The sequence below is a fragment of the Seriola lalandi genome, unplaced genomic scaffold (genome assembly GCF_002814215.2).
Source record: "Seriola lalandi dorsalis isolate HSWRI2012SDOR001 ecotype SW California unplaced genomic scaffold, Sedor1 jcf7180002054682, whole genome shotgun sequence".
NCBI classification, from domain to species: domain Eukaryota; kingdom Metazoa; phylum Chordata; class Actinopteri; order Carangiformes; family Carangidae; genus Seriola; species Seriola lalandi.
In genome coordinates, this window is record NW_019525235.1 from 2,041,367 (window position 1) to 2,058,724 (window position 17,358).

General features: G+C 41.6%; 1 protein-coding gene across 1 annotated transcript in view; it reads right to left on the reverse strand.

Annotated features, from left to right (window-relative positions):
• roraa (RAR-related orphan receptor A, paralog a) overlaps positions 1-17,020 on the reverse strand; it is a 177,513-nt gene extending 160,493 nt beyond the window's left edge. The window contains exon 1 of the mRNA XM_087178264.1: positions 16,699-17,020. Within this exon, the coding sequence (XP_087034390.1) occupies positions 16,699-16,852 (154 nt within the window). The 5' untranslated portion in view covers positions 16,853-17,020. The remainder of the gene's footprint in view (positions 1-16,698) is intronic.
• Positions 17,021-17,358: the final 338 nt, after the last annotated feature.

Genomic DNA, 17,358 nt, shown 5'->3' on the forward strand with positions numbered 1-17,358 from the left:
ATAGACAGCTCCAATTAGGACTCTCAACCACTTTGCATGATAAGTACAGTACATCACATGGTGTTATTTTGCTTTATTTCTTACCTCATTCACAGTGGAAGCATCAGTAGTATTTCAGTTCAAGAACATTTCCAGGGTTTGATATAAAAAAAAAAAAACTGAGATCGCCAGGGTTGATGAAGAATTATAAACTTGAACATTATTTCTATTTGAAAGAACAAAAGGGTGTCGTGTTTCAAAACTGTGCTACCATTCATTTTCAAGGTTCACACTCAGCATCTGCCTCAATGGTCATAAGTGCTCGTGGTGCATGTTGACACACAACAGTGTGGTAGCTGAGAAACCACACAGTCTGAACTGGAGGGAACACAATGAGCTGAAATTTCAAAGGGCTCCTGTTGCAAAGTCATAAAACAAATATTAGCAACACGGCAACAGAGGTCTCTCTTTTTTTGGAGCATGCATTACATAATGCACGTGTCTCGTCTCATAATGTAAAACAATTTGCAGAAAATGAGAGAATAATGTAACAATGATTAGTTAGAATTTTTGTCCTGGCACATGCAGGATGAATAGACAATTTCCTTTATAATCTGATGGCATATGTGCAACATTTATCTACACCTGTTTCCTCCTGGCATCAGGTTTTTGTTTTTTTTTTCACCTGGCCAAATTGCCAGACTGACAGGTGGTCACAATGAAATGAAAAATTTGCGGCACATTTTGTATTTTGTGAGTGTCAATTGTCTCTCTGGAGGACACTTCCAGCAATATCACATGATGCACTCTAAACAAAAGTTAGCGTACAAGGTTACACATACACTCACACGCACATATGCGCGCACAGCATCTAAACTTCCTAACAGCAACAATGAATTCTAACTTAAACCTTTATCTATCCACACAGAAACACGGTCCATTCAGCCTGAAACACCACAGAAACCTCATGTCTGATTTCTCTGTCCACATATGTCTCTGAAATCAACCACAAAAATTTTAAGCCGAATTTTATAACTGCAATTAATTGCTCACAGTAGTTAAAGCTGCAGAGTGAACAACCACTGTTCGCTGCTCATCATCAGACAGCAAGTCATCAGCACCCACTCAGCAGCATGAAAACCCAAACACGTGTGTGCGCACACCCAAATAAAAACAGAATGACAACATTTTAAATGATACTGCCATGACTCACTAAGATGTTCAATCAGACATGTAAACATGCATAAAATAGTGACGGATCATATTTGCTGCTCGAGTGGCTGCCCGAGTCCACAGAGCCCGGGCAGATGAAGACAAAGACATTTCATAGGAGGAAATGCACGGCTCCAACCAGCCAAGCAGACTAAATTGACCTATTCCTTAATCGCTTTTAATGAAGACAATGTGAGCCCTGAGTGCCGTTGAGACCCGGAGCGCTGGCGCTGCCTGCGCGCACTGCCGCAAAACTGGCTGCCACACAAACAAAGCCGAGCAGCTGATTTTTAATTCTAAATTGTGAATTCCAAATCATCTCTCCCAGAGATTACCTTTCCCCCAGCAGACTTTCTCTAATTTGTTCAATTAATGGGAAGAGTGTTCCAATTAAAATGTCATATCCAAATGAATTTAATTTGAGATGAAACTGCCTGTGACAACTGGTTGGTGAGAGATCTCTGACAATGGAAATGAATAAAGCAGTTATATTAACATCCATCCATGCATCCATTTCCTGCTCCTTCGTTTTTTAGTTTGCTTTTACAATTGTGTCTAGAAATAAAATAGATGACCATTGTCTCGAATACTAATATTTGCACAGTTTACCTGTCAGCATATTTGGATCTGACTGCCTCTTGTCTCTGTTCATCCTGACCTTTTTCATGACGCTGTTTTGTAAGCTCCTACCAAGAGGCAGCTCTGTGATAGCAATGGGGCAAAGAGGTTATATCAAATTAAAACTATTTTATCACAACGCTGTACAAAACCACAGCCAGCTGCTTTTTTTTTTCTTTTTTTTTTTTTTTTATTCTTCTTACCATTATGCAACTGCTAACATCTGTTACTTCTTCATACACATTATGTGCAGCCTAATAGAGCTGTAACATTATATGCTGGGTTAGAACAAGAGCTTAAATTTACATCAACGCAACACTGAACAAAACGGACCAGTGAAGACCATTTGAGCATTTAATGACCAAATCAAAACTCACAAGGATAAAGGTCCTAACATGCAAATTGGGTGACTTTTTCAATCTCCCAGGTGAAATAACTTATTTGCTCACACGTTAAATGAATTCATTTTGCTTCAAACTCCATTTTCTACGGGGCCTTGACCGGTAAAAATGTATGCAGACAAATGTTCTCATCTCTTTTGGGAGCGTCTAGCGGAGGACGTTTCTCTGGGAATATGCGAACATTCTTTATTCGGCATAACGGCTCCTGCAAACCTATTGTTTTGAGTTGACAAGGTGCTCCACGGAAGCACGTCAGCTCTTATATCAAATTCGCCATTCTGACCTTCGCCCTAGTTTCAAGTGGGGGAAAAAAAAAAAAGAGTGCACGTGAAACAGAGTGTGTGTGTGTGTGTGTGGGGGGGGGCTAGGGAGAGTGAAGACAAGAGAAGTTATAGGGAGGAGATTTCCAAGGACAACTCCAACTTCTTTAATGGAGTCTCCAGAAGGTGGAGACTGGTACGCCGGTGAGGAGGAAGGCAACAGGAGCGACGGCTCCCTCTGGGGTGAGGAGACAGGGCGGCGGTCAACGGTAAGATAAGCAACTGATAACTGGCGGCTTCACTAATCCATCACATAAAGAAGTACAAATGAAGTGTTCAGATATCACGTCCGGGTATCATCTATAGTGTAGATGTCTCTTCTTCCCCTCTAAGACTGTCGTTGCTTTCCTCTCATCTTTTTTTTTTTTTTTTTTTGTATATATTTCTGAACTATAGAGGATTAATAGCCTGTAAAAAGTATGCAAACTGTCAAGGGGCCCGATTTCAAACACAGCTGCTTATTTTGTTTTTACAGACCTCCCAGTTCTAAGCTGTGTTAAGAATACATCTTCTCAAGGCTGCTGCCGCTGCCGGCGTCCTTCTTGTGCAGCCGAACAGTAAAAATACCTTTTCTTAAATAAAAAATGAACAAGAGGAGGGCGGATGGGGGGGTTGCAATTGTTTCTGCTTCCTTTCATGACATTACAGTGCATTTTGGCGAGCCATTTCACGAAGTGTACAGAATCACACGATAAAGAAGCTTGTCGAAATGAATGTAATCCAGCCTTCAGTATGAGTCCATATTTCAGCGTCTAACGGTCTTTCTATACTCACTTGTTCGCTTTACAAAATACTGTGGCCACACTGTTATCAAAGGAGATACACACAAAAAAAACAAAAAATAAAGAGACAAATCTACTCTGTCTTTTGTTATTTCTAGCCTGACAAAGTGCTGAAAATGTCGCTACTGCAACACTTTCTCCATATGCCTCCAGACATCATCAAAAGACTATTTTTACTTTTTATTGGTAAATCATCAACTTTTATTTGAAAGTAAAACAAATGACAGACGTTTCAGCCCCTTGGCGCACCATCATGTGGGCAGGACAGCAAAGCCAGGCAGCCTGATGAATGCCCGGCCAAGGCAAGCTGGAGGGAAGTAAAAGACACTCCTCCTCAAACGGTCCCCGTCAAGCTTTTCAAAGAAGCAGCCATTAGTGAGCGCTCATCAAGCGGGAGCAGGGGCCCGTCCGTTCCCCCGGTGAAGCCGAGCAAACGGCAGGGCCACAATGCCTTTACGGGGAGGAGGGAGGCGGAGGGCTGCAGAGATGAGCCCCGGACCCAGTGGTGTTGCCGAGCGGAGTCAAGCCGCACGTCCCAGGCACGCTCAATTCCCAGCCCAACTGTCACTGCTGGCACTCAACTCAGCCCCTTCAAGCACATAATCTGTGCTCGTATGGCAGTTAAACACCACATACTCCAGTCCTTCACTCATCCCATGCCACGGTATTGTTGTGTCTGCCGTCTTTCTTTCTATTATTGGGCCATTAAAGGATTTGGATGGAGAACCATTTCTCAGCATATGGTATCTTGATCAGCGACAAGGCAACTTAACGACAATAGATTCTTAGCACATTTAGAAACTGATCGTTTTCTGTACCAGACGTATTTCAGAAAATATCACGAGAAGAAAATCTCTAGTCTGCTTTTGGTACGTGGTATAACCACAACAGTCGGTCGCTCATCGCTTCACACGGTGAGGGAGCCGTGTGCGGCGCTACCACCGAGAACAGGTGAGAGAGCTGAGTGAGATTCTTGCGAGTTGGAGGGAGAGTCGTTGCATTAATCTCAGTGAACACAGTGGGGTCTAAGGGTGGCACGGTGCCATGCCGGAGATTCCCACTCACGGCCATCTCTCCCGATGACAGAGCGATAATGTCACATGGGTCCAGGTGAGCGAAAAATGGCAGCCTGCTTGATGCTCAGCCGGCTGCTTTAATTGGCTAAAACAAAGTAATTTGAGAGCGGGACGGCGGGCACAAGGGGGTAAATGATGGGACAGAAGGTCATTGCTTCTCTTTTACTCTGCTGTGTGCCATCCACCAACACGCCCAGCATGTGCTGCAGTTAATATTGAGATCTATTATACACTAGCCTTTCACCATCTGCTTCACACACTGAGAACCTGTGCTGCACACCTTGTTATTGAATAAAAAAAGAAAATTTGTTTTTGCTACTCTGTATGTCTGTCTGAGGATGTAGCAGCGTACTTTTGATTCATGAGGATCATAAGACACTCAGATGTTACTGATGGTTGGTAAATTATAACAAATGATGTAACTACATCAAAGGAGAGTTTTTTTATTTTATTTTTAAGTGCAAAAAGCAGAGTATGTTTTATAAATGCCTTCCTTTTCCATATGGTGCAGTCTGAGCAGGGAACAATCAATCATGATGCCAATATTCCACACTTCAAACAAGAGCTTGATCTTTTGATTTATTTTTCTGTTAACGGAGTAATATTGTAGCATCTAAATGTTTGAAAATAGTGTGAAGAGGCCCTTACAGTTTTCCCTGAGCCTTGGCTAATATCTTCAAGTAGCATTGTTGTCTGACCAACAAGTCCAACGAGTACAATTTAAAGTGATTAAAGAACAGATGACAACAGCAGGCAACACCTGAGACTGTTTGGCATTTCTGCTTGATAGAAGACTAAAATGATTAACTGGTCATCAAACAGAGCGCCGCAGGGATGATGCATTTTTGAAGCATACCCAGAAGTTAGCATCAGCCTGGTTCCCTCCACAAAATGGGCCAATGTGATTTCTACATGGGCTTTTTGATTACTGCAGAAAATAAGATCTGTGACAAACAGAGGTTTATAATACTTACAAGTTTTGTTCAGATCGACAATCCTCACAAATGAACAACACTTTGTGATTTTTGAGGCATAAATACAATTGCCAGAAGTAAAAAGCTAATGTTAGGCTATAAATCAACTACACCACAGTCACATGACTTCAGCATCACAGCTCCAAGGCTTCCAACTTGTAGTTTGATTGAGCTCTTACCTCTTTAGTTTGCAAAAGCGCAGGTATAAACACAGAAAGACTGTAAAGGTGGACTGGCGAGTAGAAGGGTTTTCATGTTCGGCGTGATGACATTTAATGTCCCCGACAAACTCTGTAGTCTCATTTAGCCACGTGTTAGCAACCAGCCTTTTCTTAAAAGACGTAAAAGCTTAAAGAAATCACAACTGGGGTATTTACTGACGTATTTTATGTTGTAGAATAAAACTTGAAAATGAGTTGAGCTTGTGTAAACACAGACATTATTTCAGGCATCTAACTAAAAACCTATAGACTCTCAGGACGAGGGAACCAGAAGTGCTAAAAATGCTAATGAATTCCCAGCTTTTAGGATTCATTCCTGCAGCACTCTATTGTTTTTCATTCATTTTCTGTCAGTTGGCTAACCTCTTGATCATTGGGAAGAAAGAAATCCTAGGAGCAGCAGTTTGAAAAATTTAAACCTATTCAAAATATGAAGCATGTGTTAGTAGCAGCTTCAGAAAACAGCAGCTATCTTTCATTCCTCCCCGCACGCCTTTGAGTAGTGTGTCTTCAAGTACACACTCTTTGAAAAACAGTTTTATTACAGTACACAAAGTGACAGAAATAACAGGTCATAAGGAAAGGTGCTGCACTACAGACAGTTTTACAATTCACTGTGCGCAGACAGCATTTCATTAACACTTGTGCATCCCTGTGTATGTGTGCAATCGGGCATGCGTGTGTCTCCGGGCATGCTTTCAACCGTGTGTGCATCGAGATACATGATGCACCTGTGTTAAACAAATGGCCCCCCCCCCCCCATGCCTGTGTGGATTTCTCCCAGGTGTGGCTGATGCATGGATCATGTGGTGCGGAGCGCTCGGGGCCACGTTGGCTCAATCGTCCTGGGATCGCCTCTGAATGTGGCCCCCGAATTTGCATTGAGTGAAGGAACGGTTCACCTCCTCAGCACAGCCTTCGACGCATCTGAGGTGCAGGGGGAGGAGTGTGCTAGACCAACCCCCTGCAGGCAGAATCAGGTGTTATCTGTCTGACTGGGGACACCACCATCAATCTCTCCTGTCCACTCTCCTTTGCCCAGAATCAAATCAGCACAGGGTAATACATCTGCGCTGATGACATGCAGACAAGATAAGCAATAGAGTGCGCCAAAATGTTGCCATGTTTGCCCGATGTGTGTAGACAGAAGTGATAATGTATTTATCACTATATGCAACTGGTTAAGCCTTTCAACTATCAAAGGATACTGTGATAAAAGGAGATGCCGTGGTTCTTTCTCCTCATGTTTTGCTTTCTCATCAGTGCTCCTTTGCTAAGTAGAGCCAGAGCAGCGAAGATCCAGGTGCAAAGTTGTTAACAGCTTTTATGCAGCGAAATAAAATGCACCGTATGTAGTAACGTCGTCCTCATTAAAGTAACCAATAAGCTTTGTTCAACAAAAAAAAAAAATCAGGTCCAATTTCAATGTTCATCCTTGTAGATTTACTGCAGGCTGCAGACAATGAACGCAGCAGAACTGACTGACTCAAGGACTGGGTCACGTCAAAAAACACAACACCTTGTTTTATCGGTTCAGCTTGTATCAAACCTCTAACACACTCATGTCCCATCTTTCAACACACATTACCTGCGCTCCTCCTCAATATTCAATTTTATGGCCCATTTTATTTTCCATTTACATGCTCCCACGTTTCATATCAACAGAGAAGAAAATATTTCCTTCAACAACTGCGCTGACAATACACAAATGTACTGAAACCTTGAAGGCCAGCAACTTAAAAAAGACATCTGCACTCAATGCATCTGTTTATGTTTGCGTTAAGGGTCTGGAAGATTTGACAAAAGACTATCTGATTAAAGTTTTTCTTCGCTGTAAACTGTCCAGAATAAAAATAAAAAAAAAAGGAATCTAAAACATTACTTCATTTTTCAGCACTTGAGCTTTTTCTATAATTAATCTGTAATGATACAAATAGAAAGTCTTTTATCTCACCGTTTATTTGGACAACTTTTTTCTGACATCAATCACAAGTCTGTTTCAATTCCCTGGCTCATTCAAAATTCAGCAGTTATGCTTTTAACCGATTCAGACAGACAAAATAACATCGCATCACAACCTGCTGCTCTCTCCACTGGTTACCTGATGGATTAAGAATTGATCAGAAGATTTCAACGATTACTTTTACAAGCGCAGGGAGGTCTGGCCCTGAGCTACACTGCAGACCTGAAAGCCCCCATGTGATCCAGACTGCAGCCTCAGATTCTCCCTCTGACTGGTGCAAGTGTTTCTGTACTGGAGACTAAAGATGACCAGGCTATTGCTATTTAAACTCAGGAAGGACCTGCTTGAAGTTCTTAATTTTGAGGTTTCAGAAAATGTCTTTTGTCTGAATGTTGCTCTACAGTATACAAATAAATCCCACTTTCTTGTAATTAATCTGTACGACAAGGCTTATCATGCCTCGGGCCAGTAGGCGGCATCGAGTTTAAAAAGCAACACAGCACAGGGAGAGTCAGACCAAAAGATGCAGAAGAGAGCAGTAGGGGAAGAGGGAGGTGAAAAAACCTCTGTTGACACCTGGTCTGTATGATAATGCGATCTGTGTATGATGGCTCAGAGTTTGAAAGGCACTTTGTCCAATTAGAAGTGTGCAGCAAATTTCCACCTGCCCCTGACAGAGATGAAGTGGCTCTTTCAGAAGACACTGTGGCACCGAGCCAGCGAAGAGAGCCCAAACACCACAAGTGGAGCAAGCAGAAATTAATGAGCATCACAAGCCACACTTGTTTAACACAGGATGACATCGAATGAATATTCCCTCAGTTAAACCTTTTCATACGATATTTCATTTGCGCAAACTAACTTACAACCTCAACAAAGGCTGAATAAAAATATTTAATATTCAACAAAACAAAACAAAAAAAAACTGCTAAAAGTTTTGGACATTCACATAACTTGAAAGCAACAGGAATCAATGTGCGATGAGTAAATCTCAAGTTCTTGATGAGTTCACGGTGCAGCCTATAAGGCACGTCTGCACAATATGCCACTATCAACATCAACCGAAGGCTTCCATCTTCCTATTTCTGTATGTCTATTTCTGTCTGTCACATAAAAATAGGCTTTTAACAACCCAGCATGGTGTTAATTATTGCCTCTTAAGCACTGCATTAGTAAAATAAAGCTGCAAATATTGATTGATCAGACAGATGATATTTGTCACAGTGAATGAGAGCGGGATTCGTGTATCATACATGGTGAAGAGTGACCGTCTTTCAATCACTGTCAGAAAGCAGCGCAGCGGCATCGCTGCATTGATTGAGCCCCATCGTGCCACACTCTTCGTACGCCTCCTGAAGCAATCAATCCACAGACACACGCAAGAACCAAATATTCATTAGTGACTTATTCATATTCAAAAGCTGCCTTTTGAAAGTAACAAAAGAGCAGAATTGTCTTTGACAGGCACATTACAATGATTCTGTGACATACTGTGTGAGGCATGAACAATTGTGATCATCTTCTATTATTTGACGTGTAAAGACTTGTGTTCATTATTGTTGTGTGCCGCATGAGGAAAATCTGCATGAACAACTAGATTATTTAACGAAGATTATAGTGTTACAATTCACCAGAAACACACAAAATGTTACAATATGAAACAAATACAAATGGCCTGTTTGATTCCGCAAATATTCTACACTCAGATTTGCTTAATATGACACAAAGATCAGTAAAAATATCTGTTTGGACAACGCACTGACTCGTATGAGAGGTTTCAGTAAGATCAAGCTAACAGTTTCACACAGTGATTCAACATGATTAATACTTATGGGTATTGTTTAACTACTCCAGCCCACTGGCCCTCTGTAGCTGGCAAAAAAAAAAAAAAAAAGATAGAGATGGGCTGCGATGTTAATAATTAGTTGCTTCTGCGCTCAAAAAAATTCTGTCCAACCTCACCAGATTTTAATCAAAGGCTGAAAATAGTAGCTGATTGTAATCGGCACTCAGAAGTCACCAGGGGTGTTTGAAGAGCCCGTCAAGCCTGAGAGTGGAGCTAATTCGATTAAGTGGTGGCAGTACCTGGAGGGGACGGATCTGTATCTCTCCCTTTTTTATTTATGAGATTAAGTTGCGCTTGTTATTCCAATATAAATAATCAAGCCAACAGAAATGACACTGATTTTCAAGTTGCTTTATCTCCCATGTCTCCAAAAGTTTTTTGTTTATTTCAGGTGACATAAACTTTGTTAAGTGATACTCTTAACAGTTCTGATGTAGCGAAAATGACAGCGGAGGATGCGATATGTGTGCTTTGCCTTCCTCAATATTGTTACCTTACCCCATGTGACTGAGTCAAGGAAAAACAAAGTTGATACACTTGGAGAAAAAAGAAATAAAGCTTTGCTCCTGCAACTCTGTTTTTATTTGAGTTTATGAAATTTGAAGATGGATTTGTGCAAATGAAAAACAGTAACTTCACCTACAGTGAAATAATGATGCCGAGACTTACAAAAAGTAAAAACACACATTCCCCAGACTAATGTGTTTGAAACAAGACCAACAGTTTCCACCTTCTCTAGTCTAGACTATTCTAGTTCTATCAAATCCATCCTGAGGATATTTAAATGCAGTCGTTGTTAAATTACATTTAACCAAAGGAGAAGGCACATGGATGCTTCTGCCTTGCTGCAGTTCTCCATCTATGCGAGATGGGCTACAAAATGCAACAGATATTTCCATTTTCATCTTTCATCTAATGTCGTATCCCACTACTCAACAGAGTCCTTAAAACTGAGCTGCCATGAGGGCCGTTTAACCTACGGAAAGCAAGATAAATAATGGTTAAGAGGCTCTTGAGGTGTGCTCTTTGAATAACACGCTTTGGATTTTACGACGTTACCTCTTCCTGTTTTAAAGCGCGCGCATGCACATAGCGTCTGAGGGAAAACCTCCGCGGCCGGGAGATCATCCTGATTTTTCTCTCAAGTGTTCACCACATGTCAGTGCTCTGCGGCGTGCGGGGAGCGGTGAAAGCTCTGTGGTAAAAAAAAATATATATATATTTTCTTCTCTCGAGTGTGCAGACGACGGCTTTAGGTTCACATGACTTGACGCTCACGACATGAAGCAGCGTGAACGTAGGGAACGTCTCCAGAATGATTTTGTTCAAAAGGCAAAGGGGTGATAGTTTGATAGATACTGCTGGTCAAAGTTCCTGACTGAGCGCTGGGATTTTCACTGTGAGGGGTTTACCTACCTGCTCGGGAGCTTTGCGCCCTCCGCACTGGTGGAGATGTGAAAGGCTTGGCCATAGATGTGACATAAAAACTCCTCCGAGTGATCCTTTAGACCCCTCGCACCACCTCCTTCCCTCCAGGCCTCTGCTAAGGGGCCCATGTCATATCAGAGAGGCACAGAGCAGCACGGAGCCAAGCGGCACCAGTACTTGGGTCACAGTGTGCCGCATTAAATTTAGACTCCTTTAACGCCCTCCAATAATGCATCTGGAGTATTTCCGGTCATTACTATTCAGACTTTTCTATCTAAGATACAAACTTCTGTAAATGGGCCATAGATCTGAGCTATCATTCACCACTGGAGATTTCACATCAAATCTGGTGTCTGTCACCAGCTGAAACTTCCTCGCCAGCCCCAGTTAAGCCACTGATGATTCAAACTCCAAAATAAACTGTCCCGCAAGGCAGAAACTTTCGTATTTGGTCTAAGTTAAGTTTGACATTTCTAAACTTTTTTTTCTTTAAATTAACATAGCCTGTTAGGACTCGCACTGAACTGCCTCCGATTTACAGCCAATAAATCTAATAACTAATTACAGAAACATGCAGCTACACTAGAACATTTGCATTTCTGTGGTAGTGTTTCAGTTTAGCTGTTCGTTTTTCACATTCCATCACATTTTGTTCTGCAGCTACAGTGTGAGCTGCGCTGCGTAACAAATAGTTTTATAATAGCACCAACTGACAACTTGTACAACCACTGAACTTTACACATAAATCCAGCACTGATTGAAAGCACATGGACTCAAATTACTTAAACCTTAGTAAATGAAGTTTTCATTTATCATAAATACAACTGAGGAAAACACAGTTGCATAAACTTGATATAAATACATCAAGATTTCAGCTCGGTTGACATTGGAACTACTGGCCCAGATGTTTAGGCATATAGACAGAATCATGGCTCCAGTGCGAACCGCCAACAGCTAGCAACGTCCTGTCGGTGTGTAAATGTTCACTGGCAGTGAAAGGACCAACGGTGCATCTACAAAGCAACTTCCTACAATAAAAGCCACAGGAGACCGTCCATGCAGCTTCCCTCCCACCAAATACAGAACTCCACTCTATATCATGACAGAATTATTGCAAGATTTCCAAACCATTCACGTTAAAAATACAAAAGATTTAATGCATTAAATAAATAATAATAATCATAAAAGCCAGCTAGCTTGCCCTATAGGCTGCACTGCTACATCAAACTCAACCAAAGTGGTTAGAACCGCCTGACCAAGAAACAGACAGTCGCCTTTCAGCCTCTCACTCTGGCCAGCGGAGCTCAAAACATTCGAATGTCGGCCATTTATAACATAAAATGTACCAAAAATATTTACTTTACAAGGTCTCATAAAATTCCTTTAAGTCCAATGTGTTTTCCCACAAAGCAAGATGTTAGGTCTGGATTTAAAACAAGGAGGGACTTCATTTAAATATTTGAATAAGTACAATAGGTTTAAAAAGTAAAAGCCATTTTAGGAAATGTAAACAAAGTTTCTATAAAGAGAATCAAAGATCACATTTGAACAGAATTCTTTTACACACACACACAGACACACACACAGACACACACACACACACAATGCTGCTCCAGCAAAAAAAAAACAACTTTCAAACAAGAAGTGGATTATGATATAAAAATATCCAAAAAATGAATTTTCATATCTTTCACATTCACACGTTTGCCTGATTGATTATTTCATTGGAAAGTCATCTGCATGACTTTACAAATAAGCAGGAGAATTTGATTTTTTGATTTGATTTCTTATTTTGACCCGACAGCGAGAAAGAAAAGTGCCTCCCACCTGCCAGTACAAAATCTCAATCAGTGCTCGTTTAACTACTAATCCCGGTGTTGTGTTGACATTCACAGGTACATCCTCCTTAGATAAGCATTTTGCCGCTCAAATGAAATTTGACCTTTGAGGCTCATAAGAACAGAAGAGCTTTTTTTTTTTTTTTTTTTTATAAGTCGTGGTGCCAAAGTCTAAACTCAGAGCAGATGTCGAGTTGAAGAAATACTGTTATCTTTTCAGATAAACTGACTGATGTTTTGTTCTGTTGGGCAGAGGAGAACTTAATGATCAAATACTGAACTTTATGTTAACTGTGTGACAGGTGCCAGTAAAAGAGTTCAGGATATCACTATACATTTAAGAACTGAAAACACAGGAGTGCTGAAACTCGATATTATGTTATTGGCAGCCAGCCAGAAAAAAAAAAAAAAGAGACACTTATTGGAGTTCCTCTCCCGGATCTGTCCGAGCTGAAGGCTCAGCTATAAGCCTACACCTGTATCTTCCTGCTCTCCAGCGGACAGGGAGCCCTAACTCATTGAATTCGAGAATGCCACAGCCTCAATAATGTCGCTGTCCACTCGAGTCGCATGCGAGCCCCATGCCAACACCCGGCTTTCTCAGACTGTGTGTAAAACCTTTTTTTAAAAGCCTCCGCGTCCCTGCACCTCATCCGTCTTGTGTTAACAACAACTGAATAAATGCTGCCACTCCAGCCGAGAGCTCTCATTTCGCCATCCAAAAATAAAACTTGCCGGATGAAAGTCTGGTTACGTGTTCATTAAGACTGAATATTTTTATACTCTGCCTTTTTAGTTTGGATCGGCCGCTGAAAGTGCAGCGTCAGGTGAAATTTGTTTCCTACGAGGAAATCAACATTTAAAACTGCTTTATTTTTTTTCATCTCTTGAAAATGGTACCAAAAGATGCATGATGGGACAATCTACAATACGACTAAATGTTGTGACACGATAGGATGAGAGCTGGTATTTAGTGTGTAAGGATCAAAAGAGAAGGACCTTAGATATGCCACAAACTAATAGGACACGTCACACCTGACCAGGTGACAACTTTCACAGTTTTAAAAAGCAACTTAATGTTACTGACGACAACCACCAAGCATTTGTATCTTATAACAGGACAAGTGTAGTGTCACTCAGTGAAGTCTCCCACTACAGTACAATGACACACACATCTCTCTCTCTCACGCACACACACACACACACACACACACAGATTTGACACTCAAACAAAGTCATGTTAACAGAGGATCCAGGACACCGGAGCTCTTATCAGATCTGCAGCTTCCGAGCTTCCCTGTGTAACTGTGAGGTTTGGAGCCTCTGCAGAGACCATCACCTTACATAACCAAGCCATTAATATTGATTGTTTCCAAATTTGCGAACTGAGGGATCTTGCAATATGAAAATAACACCCTTTCTTCTTTCCAGTAATGATATCCACAGCCCTCCAAGGCCTGTTCTCTGACCCACTCAAGTCTTACAGCAGCGCTTCTGCTGAAGTAAGCTTTTTCTACTTAAAAGGTATTAGCACTCAGGGTTAAAACAGTAAACGCTCTGCATGCAGGATAAGAAATGTGCATCCTCAGAAAGTCTAATGCAGCCGCTGTGAGGAGGGAAAACTGCGCTTGAGAAAGTGGCTGCCACCTTTCAGACACTGGTTGGCTTGAAACATCCGAGTCTGAGAGTAGAACCGTAATCCTAAAAAAATGTTTTACAGGTCTGTGACACCAACCATGAATCATTAAACCGTTTTTTTTTTTTTTGTTATAATTTTATTCTTTGAACAATCTTGTGCTGAACTGTGTCATCACAATAAACCAGCTGGAGTTACTACTTAATGGAACACTTGAAGTTTTACATGAACGCTTTATCAAATAAAGCCATTAAGCCATCGTATCTTCATGAAAGCGAACTTTTCTTCTGCTCTCCGGTGTCGTGGATGCTCTGAATATTTCCATATTATTACATTTATAAATTATCTGCTATATGAGCCTGATAACGTTTATTTTGAAACAAATATAGGCCAACTGTTGCAGTATTAGAATGCCTTGTAAGCACACTCCAGCGTTTTAGACGGCAGATTAGATTTCCTTTACTCCGTGTAACTGTATATGAAAGCTACAGGTGACAATTAAATTATTCTGAAAGATAAAATAAAAGTGAGTTGCCTCATGACCTCAGTCTTTTGATGATTCGGCAGGCATCTGCCTCTGTGATGGAATACACTAGGTGAAAGCCTGTCGTACACATTTAAATTTAAACTCCACATTTAAAATGAGAGAATAATTTAACTTACGGATTTAATCATAACCAATTTCAGACACATCCCGGGAAGCAGTACGTTTTTTAAAAGTTCTCAAAACTTTTCTTCAAGCCTTCCTCAACTAACAAGCTCTAACAATCATACTTATTATTGCAACAACAACAAAAAAGGTCAAAATAAAGTTTCACTGCAAGGAAACTCCTCTAAAGCTGCAGAGGTTGTCCCACTGAACATGTTTTTTTTCACCCATTCAGCATTACATAACAGACCAAAGGCGTTCTTTTTCCTGTCTTTCTCTTTCCCAGACGCACTTTAATCCTGTGAATAAAAGGGTGGGGTGAATATGGGTCAGCAGGTTAGGAGTGTCTCAAAGTCAGACTTGTGAAAAAAGAAATCAATCCACGAAGCCTCCCAACTACCTGTCTTTGCCCCGCGATTACATAAGTGCTCAGTGCTGTGCCAGCCCACAAAGTCACACAGTTTCCCTTCGGTGGTGTATAAATACCCGCTGAAGTGCAATGATTCTTTTTAATTGAACAACCGTGGTGATCGTGGGGAGTGGGGTGAACTCTTGGATAAAGTGGGAAAGATCCGCGATGGTGATTTCTGCTCTCAGTTGCGCGTCTGTTTATGGCTAAACCTGTTACATAACCAGCTTACATTCCACATTCACCATATCACACTCTAAATATACCCTTGCGCACAGGAAGGGTGCGCACACACACACAAAATATGAATAAAAAGAAACCCAGTGCAATGAAATAATTGTCACATCTACACCGTTCTGCCTCGTTGGCATGTGTACGCCAACTCAGCTTGTCAAGAATCAGCAGAGAAATCACTATTTCTTTGAACTTGGATGAGCCCGGTTAGCCTGTGCTGGAGACAGCCGAGAGGGGGTGTGGTTAAATACTGTCTGTACTGTACAACATGGACGGGACGTGGTGGATAAATCATGTTTTTTTAGAAAAAAAAAGAAAGAAAGAAATGAACTAGTCCTCAGCAGCAACGCAGACAGACTTTTGACGGGCTAATTGACAACACGGGGCTGTGCTGTTTTCATTGTCTGATCATGTGAAGGTTTTAGTTGCATAAAAAAGCCGCCGTGCAGCAGCTTCATGCTTGCAACAGTGTTTGGGAGCTGGCGCTAAACAAATTCCAGCTGCTGGGGCGTCTTTTTGCACACAGGAATAGCCTAAATCTGTTAGCTGGAGATGTAGGGGGGGGGGGGAGAGAAAAAAAAAAAATCCAGCCAGACGGCGCTGTGTGCTGTATCAGGGATAGTGGAGGACATGTCCCTACAAAGGAGAATGTGGACTGATCGATAAACTAGCCCACAGTTTCCAAAAGTTCACTTTTGCCACTTTGACAATATCGCGTCTGAGCGGGCAGGTTGGCCTGTTTGACCACGAACAAAAGCTCCTGTTGGTCAATTTCAAGTCGCTGGGTAATTGATTTATCTTGCAATCAGAGTAAATGTGACATCTGTGACCGTATCACCCCCCTATGATTTGAGCTGTCAGTGGAGCCTGAACACCAGCAACACACACCGAGGCACTAATTACAAGCGAACGGCAAAAAAAAAAAAAAAAAAAAAAAAAAAGCCGCGGTGGTACTAAATAAAAAAGCCGTGTCACTATGGTTGGATGAATTTAGACAGTGTGCAGTTATTTATGTGGAAGCGATTTAATTCATTTTTTTGAAGTTTGATTAAAAAATTCCTCGATCGGTCCTGATTTCTCACACAGTCAAAAGCGAAACACGGTCCGTTTACCTCTGTTGGTGCTTGAGCAGGTCTGCCTTCGAACCGGGGCTGGATGGTCCGCTTTCCGGAGCGTCTCCAGGTTTACCGGGGTTTCCCTGACCGGGGTAGCCGGCTCCGAGGCGCTGTTGCCCGGGTCGCTCGCTGGATCTGGAGGGGACTCCATGTTGAATTTCAGATTTACTGTTTAACTACCGCTAATACTTCAAACTAATTCTATGCGATCTGTGAGCTCCGACACTACGCCTTGCTATCTAATTTAGACTAGAAGTAAGAAATGAGAAATGCGAGTGTGTCTAGGGGTGGGTGTGTAGGTTTGATTGTCCACTAGCAGCGCTAGTGAGAGCTCCAGTCATGCAAACTGAAAAGGGAGAGGTTGTCAATAGCCGAAGAATAGATGTAGGCCTGAAAGTAATCCATGCTCATCGACCCTGCGCAGTTTTACATAGAAATTGGCAACATTTTATTACTGTCTAACCATGTCCAACACTTCTCTACATCTGTGTTTCATCTTAGGTGCAAGTTGGGCAAAATGTGACGATACCACCTATAGGCTGCAGCTGAATGTGAAACTGAAAACTGGCCAAAATGGTCAAAATACATCATCATGATATGCAATTGCATCAGTGCATGATCCAAACCGCTTTTATTAGGCTGTTAAAGTGACAATAA